At 46.4% G+C, this 6,872-nt stretch overlaps 1 protein-coding gene across 1 annotated transcript; it reads left to right on the forward strand.

The window, feature by feature from the left end:
• Positions 1-1,281: 1,281 nt before the first annotated feature.
• LOC132451610 (uncharacterized) lies at positions 1,282-3,411 on the forward strand. Its single transcript, XM_060044185.1, has 3 exons — positions 1,282-1,421; positions 1,977-2,030; positions 2,273-3,411. Exon 3 carries the CDS (start codon positions 2,381-2,383, stop codon positions 3,245-3,247), a length of 867 nt encoding a protein of 288 aa, XP_059900168.1. The 5' UTR covers positions 1,282-1,421; positions 1,977-2,030; positions 2,273-2,380; the 3' UTR covers positions 3,248-3,411.
• Positions 3,412-6,872: the final 3,461 nt, after the last annotated feature.

Here is a 6,872-nt window from a genome sequence, read left to right on the forward strand (position 1 = left end):
TCAAAGAAAACAAAAGTCAGGGGAGTGGCCAAGTACTTTTGCAATACACTATGGGGGGACCTAAGTAGACATGTCTGCAAGGATGCAAAACCGCTGTAGAATCGAACACAAAAGTAGCCAGTAGATCGGCCTGGCTTCAGTATCATACCACGTGTCAAAGTTAGCAATGCAAATGCTCACCAACATAACACCTATTAACTGGAGAGAAGAAGGGAGCTACAGGCACAAGGAGGATTTGCGTTATAAATGAATGAACGTGTGTGTGGGGGGTATGTGTGTGTGTGTGTGTGTGTGTGTGTGTGTGTGTGTGTGTGTGTGTGTGTGTGTGTGTGTGTGTGTGTGTGTGTGTGTGTGTGTGTGTGTGTGTGTGTGACAAAGACAGAGGGACAAAGGGATAGAGAGATAGACAGGCTGATGGAGACAGAGAGACAGATAGATTAGAGAGATACTGGTGGTGGTTAGTGAGGTCCCCCCTTCACTTTAGGCGTCTTTGAGTGTTATTAATTATTATTATTATTCATGTTTAACCTCTGTTTTCCTTTTATTCCTAGTCTGTTTTACATAGTTTTGAATGATGACTATATGCTCTGTAAGGTGACCTTGGGTGTCTTGAAAGGCGCCTCTAAATTAAATGTATTATTATTATTATTATACAAATAGAGAGAGAGAGGCTGATGAAGAAGAACCGGTCTACCATCCAACCTAGGGTGCCAAATATAAACCAGTTCACCATATAATGTAATTTAACTACATTCCTCTGGTTGGAAACTTCTATGGAGATCATTCCATGAGTCAAGATTTAACAGCATGATATCATTGACACAATCCAACATATCATAACGTAACAACAACACACAACTTAGCATTGCTGATAAAATGATAATGCTCTTACAGTTATTGATTCATTCTACTAACCTTGTTTCCTAGAGTTACGCTGCAGTCTTCTAATTTCAAAGTGGCTTTGTTTAGCGTCTGCTAATGGCGTGGTTTTGTTCGGATGCTTGTTTTATACATGGTTTGTTTCTATCCCGGCGGCTTCTAAGGGGCAGGAGATGGCGTGCAGGTGTTCTGCTCTAGTGGGGTTATACTGCTGGATCCAAGACGACTGGTTGTAAGCCTCACTGTCCCTTCGTCTTGCATACTGACTGGACAAATAGTAGATAGTAGTATTAAGTAATAATAGTAAGTAATAGTAGTATATTTCGAATGGAAAGACTCGTTCAGACAAAGAGACTTATTTAGACGGACAGACGTAGTTGAGAACAGACGTTCTCAACTACGCCCTGAATGGGCGTAGTTAAGGCAACGCATGGCAAGGGCTGCACTCTTTCTGAATAATAGCCACTGGGCGTTTCACTCAATACTTTAAGAAACATTGCATCCTCACTGACTCAAAGGACACCCGCAGCTCCAACAACACGGTATGTTTTAAATTCTATAAGGTCACAGATAATTGGCAAAGAGAGAGGGTCAGATAGACAGGTTATCCTCGACACTGAGAGAGAGAGAGACGGTCAGATAGACATAGGTTATCATCTACACCGAGAGGGACAGTCAGATAGACATAGGTAATCATCTACACTGAGAGAGAGCGGGTCAGTTAGACATAGGTTATCCTCTTCACTCAGAGGATCAGCGAATGGGGAGAGCTATAGTTACCTGATTCACAAGGATTAAGTCCATATATATGCACATATCTCTTTCATTTTTGAAATAACTTCAGTTATTTAGACCTTCCAGTCCATCCCGATCGTATGCTTGAAACCTTTAGTTGGTTTTTATGAAGTAGACCAGTGTGGTTTGACGTTGATAGACCTCTAAAGGTCTGAGGTGCGGTGAATATGGTAGCTTAGTGTGGACGTGAGTAGTGAAATAGGCGTGGTGTTGATACTTGGCCCTCTATGAAATGTTTTATTCAACCGGTCGAACCGGTTGAGGGAAAATTTAACAAAGTGTCTGACTCTGTGTCGTTCTAGAGCCATCAGAGAACCAGCAAGATCATCCAGACATGTTTGGAAATAATAATGCAGGTAAGTACTTTAGTAACTCTCGCTCCATTGAAAAGTATAGTAGCAATCACTGTTACTGCAGTGCAGTTATAGTCAATGGACGTGTAAATGTGTAGATTTTTGTCATTCTTGTTTTCAATGTGTTTTAGATGAATGTTGTGTGGATCTGAGGATCTGTGGATGTATAGATGTGTGCATCTGTAGACGTGTAATTGTGTGGATTTGAGTGGTTCTTGTTTTCAGTTTGTCTTACTGTTCTTTAGGTAGCTGCCATCCATCTGGTTATGACCTGGGCCCCGTGCCAGGGGCCGACCCATGCCCAGGGGGCGATCAGGAGGGCCTCGACCTGAGCTTACTTGATTTTGGAAACGATGGAAAAAAAGGCGACCGTCAGTGTGACAACCGTGGGTCTGAAGACGACGCCCGGGACAAAGGCCGTTGCCATGATGATGACCGCCGGGAAAGAGACGGTCACCGCGGCGACAAGGACTGCGATTCCGGTGATCGTGACGCCGGCCGTCGCCGTGACGATGACTGCCGTGAAAAGGGTGGTCGCCGCGACGACAAGCACTGCGATTCCGGTGATCGTGACGGCGGCCGTCGCCGCGACGATGACTGCCGTGAAAAGGGTGGTCGCCGCGACGACAAGCACTGCGATTCCGGTGATCGTGACGGCGGCCGTCGCCGCGACGATGACTGCCGTGAAAAGGGTGGTCGCCGCGACGACAAGCAGTGCGATTCCGGTGACCGTGACGCCGGCGGTCGCCGCGACGATGACTGCCGTGAAAAGGGTGGTCGCCGCGACGACAAGCACTGCGATTCCGGTGATCGTGATGCCGACCGTCGCCGCGACGATGACTGCCGGGACAAAGAGGATCGCCATGGCGATAGAGGAGGCAGATGCAGCCCCAAACAGCGTGATGGGAGCCACGAGCGCCATCGCAAAAACAGCAAGAGTCCGGACCACCGTCGCCGAGGCAGTAAAAGCCCTCGCCGTCGCCGAGGCAGCAACAGCCCTCGCCGTCGCCGAGGCAGCAACAGCCCTCGCCGTCGCCATGGTAGCGGCAGCGGTAGCGGCAGCGGCAGTAGTGGCAGTGAGAGCGACGGCAACCACGGGCGCAGACGTAAGCACAAGGGCCACAAGCATGGCCATGGCCATGGGCACGGGCACGGGCACGGGCATGGGGGTGGTAGGGGAAAGGGCCATGGTCATAAGCACTGCTAGATGTTCCTCATGAGTCCGATCTACAGAACGCACATTTGCACCAAACTAGATGGTACATACATACAGTAATGGATGATTGTATGTAGAGTAGTTATGTGGTTATGTTACACCTTCCTATTGGATGATGTCCTGAGGAAAATTGTAACTGAATGACAATAATAATAAAGTCATAATCTCCCCATGCATCATCTCTTTTTTCACATGCACCCTATGGACTTACTAGGTGTAGGTACAGTATCAGTACTGGTACTACTGGGTCTACAGTATCAGTTCTGGACCTACTGAGTCTATAGTACAGTATCAGCACTGTTAATACTATGGTACAGTATCAGTACTGGCCCTACTGGGTCTATGGTACAGTATCAGTACTGGTACTACTGGGTCTATGGTACAGTATCAGTACTGGTACTACTGGGTCTATGGTACAGTATCAGTACTGGTACTACTGGATCTATGGTACAGTATCAGTACTGGTACTACTGGGTCTATGGTACAGTATCAGTACTGGTACTACTGGGTCTAGTCTAGGGTAGAGCTTCTGTACTGGTACTACTGGGTCTAGTCTAGGGTACAGTATGAGTACTTGCTCTAGGGTACAGTATCAGTACTCTAGGGTACAGCATCAGTACTCTAGGGCACAGTATCAGTACTCTAGGGTACAGTCTCAGTACTCTAGGGTACAGCATCAGTACTCTAGGGTACAGTATCAGTACTCTAGGGTACAGTATCAGTACTTTAGGGTACAGTATCAGTACTTGCTCTAGGGTACAGTCTCAGTACTCTAGGGTACAGTATCAGTACTTGCTCTAGGGTACAGCATCAGTACTCTAGGGTACAGTATCAGTACTTGCTCTAGGGTACAGCATCAGTACTCTAGGGTACAGTATCAGTACTCTAGGGTACAGTATCAGTACTTGCTCTAGGGTACAATACCAGTTCTGTAACTACTGGGTCTAACCTACAGTGTCAATACTGTGGCACAAAGTCAGGACATTCTTTGAAGAAAGAATGGGGGACTACGTCAGGCCAGGCAGACAGGGCCAGCAGGATGGGCAGGGGAGGCAGGCAGTCAAGCAACAAGCAGTAACCTGGAAGTGACACTAAGTGACACCTATGGAAGTACTTAGACCCTGTTAAAACTTCAATGAAGTAAATGCTACCAAACGGCCAAGAGGCGGGACTGACGACACAACGACAACAAACCACCTGGTGTCTTCTTGGAATCAGGGCAGGTCTAGTGTAGCCTTTAAACGTATTGTACTAAAATCAAATCTAGTGTTTGACTCGTATCTAGTTGAGTCTGCGGTGTGCGGTGCTTGTTAAAACACTAGGGGGACACTAAAGCCAACCTTGGTGGTGTCAACGGCACAGCAACCAGAATGTGTTACAATTCAGATTACAGTTCTAGTTCTATTAGAGTTCATTTTCCAAAATGACATGAGGTTACCATGCCGCAATTATCAGCGAGTGTTGACCCCAGGTCCCAGAAATGCTCATGCTGCTGTGCCAGAGCTGTAGCTGCCTAATCATACAACTTGCTCCAAATAATGATGAATCAAATCCACGTCATAATACTACTTCTCAACATTGAAAATCTTCCAAACGGAACATGTGGTGATTTAGAAATAGTCATTGATAAGCAAACCATGCGGTGCAAAATAATTGAAACATCTAATAAATGTACAGGAATTGGTTTTGGCTACCCTGGGGGGGGTCACTCCTCAGGGCCTGGACCTCAACACCTTTATTTAATCAAAGACATGATGTCATGGTACTAAGCGTTTACAAATGACATGAAGGCTGGGTTCGAAAGTATTAGTTGATGCTTTGTTTGTCAGCATTATTAAATGGTTGGAAAGAATTATTAACACATTGTAAATAGTTAGAAAATCATGCTTAAGCTTTATAAATCTCTAATGAAACATTAACTCATTATGTTGTTAATCATTTAGAACTGATAATGACTAATGAGTATTTCTGTAGGAACAATGCTTTTTAAATGATCAATTCCCTATAAATTCATGATTTATCTTATTAACTCTTAGTAGGGGGTCTCAGATATGAGACAGAGAGAAAGCGAGAGAGAGTGAGAGAGAGAGAGAGAGAGAGAGAGAGAGAGAGAGGGAGAGGGAGAGGGAGAGGGAGAGGGAGAGGGAGAGAGAGAGAGAGAGAGAGAGAGAGAGGGAGAGGGAGAGAGAGAGAGAGAATATATAAAGTATATTAGAGACACCCTGCTGCGGGGTCTATATGAGACAGCATTCCTGCATAGTTAGCCAAGTTATTTTAAATCCTTCTCCATGCATCACACCTTCCCACACAGCCCCCCCCCCTCCCCCCACACACACACCCGTACACACACACACACATCATTTTGGTAGCCTTGAGTTGGCCCGTCAGAGATCAGTCTTTTTCAAACGTGTCGCTGCGACCCAAACATCCTGCAGATTATCCTGGCTCAGTGTTGTTGTGCTAACCGGAGGACCGCTGTGCAGCCCTGCTCCTTACCTCCATCTGTCACCACCATGAGAATATCTCTGTGGATGGCACCGATATCATCAGGAACATACACACATACACAAGCATATACACACACTCACACATACTGACACACACACATACACACACACACACACACACACACACACACACACATATATACAACACACTCACACATACTGACACACACACACACACACACACACACACACACACACACACACACACAAGCACATATATACAACACACTCACACATACTGACACACACACATACACACACACACACACACACACACACACACACACACACACACACAAGCACATATATACAACACACTCACACATACTGACACACACACACACACACACACACACACACACACACACACACACACACACACACACACACACACACACACACACACACACACACATACACACGCACATATATACAACACACTCACACATACTGACCCGCGCACACATACACGCACGCATAAGCACACACACACACACACACACACACAGTAAAGTGTATGGTCTTCATGCAATGTCTATTATATAACATATTATATTGAATAATATAGATTAAATAATGTGTGATCATATAAATATGTGTGTCTGCGTGCCTGTGTGCACCTTGACGAAGGCGCCAGGCACATGTGAGCGGCCGCGGACGGAGTGATCAGCATGCGCCACAGCACGCCATCTCGTGGGGGCCAACTGGCTCGCAGGCCTTTGCCTCATTATTCTCCAGGTGTAGGCTGAAAGGCGAGACCTTCGGATCAAGTGTCTCTCGACCGCTTCGGCTGAACACCGCGGTCGCAATCATCAGCTGTTTTCACTTAAGAGGCTCGTCCGTGAAACGTCGACAATAGGCTCCCCCACTGAATACCTGAGCAGAGTAGAGACGCCCGCACTGGCATGCGTCATGTCGTGTTGCGTGCGCATGCACAAGCGTGCTCTGTTCTTTTTTATTTGTTGCCTGATGCATTGAAAAACACCTCTTGTGTGCATGCATTCGAGTCCGTAGACACACGCGCACACACACACACACACACACACACACACACACACACACACACACACACACACACACACACACACACACACACACACACACACACACACACACACACAC

The sequence above is a fragment of the Gadus macrocephalus genome, chromosome 22 (assembly GCF_031168955.1).
Source record: "Gadus macrocephalus chromosome 22, ASM3116895v1".
NCBI classification, from domain to species: Eukaryota; Metazoa; Chordata; class Actinopteri; order Gadiformes; family Gadidae; genus Gadus; species Gadus macrocephalus.

Excerpts from the sequence above, each read along its gene's own strand:
- LOC132451610 (XM_060044185.1), top strand. The coding sequence starts at position 2,381 with ATGGAAAAAAAGGCGACCGTCAGTGTGACAACCGTGGGTCTGAAGACG.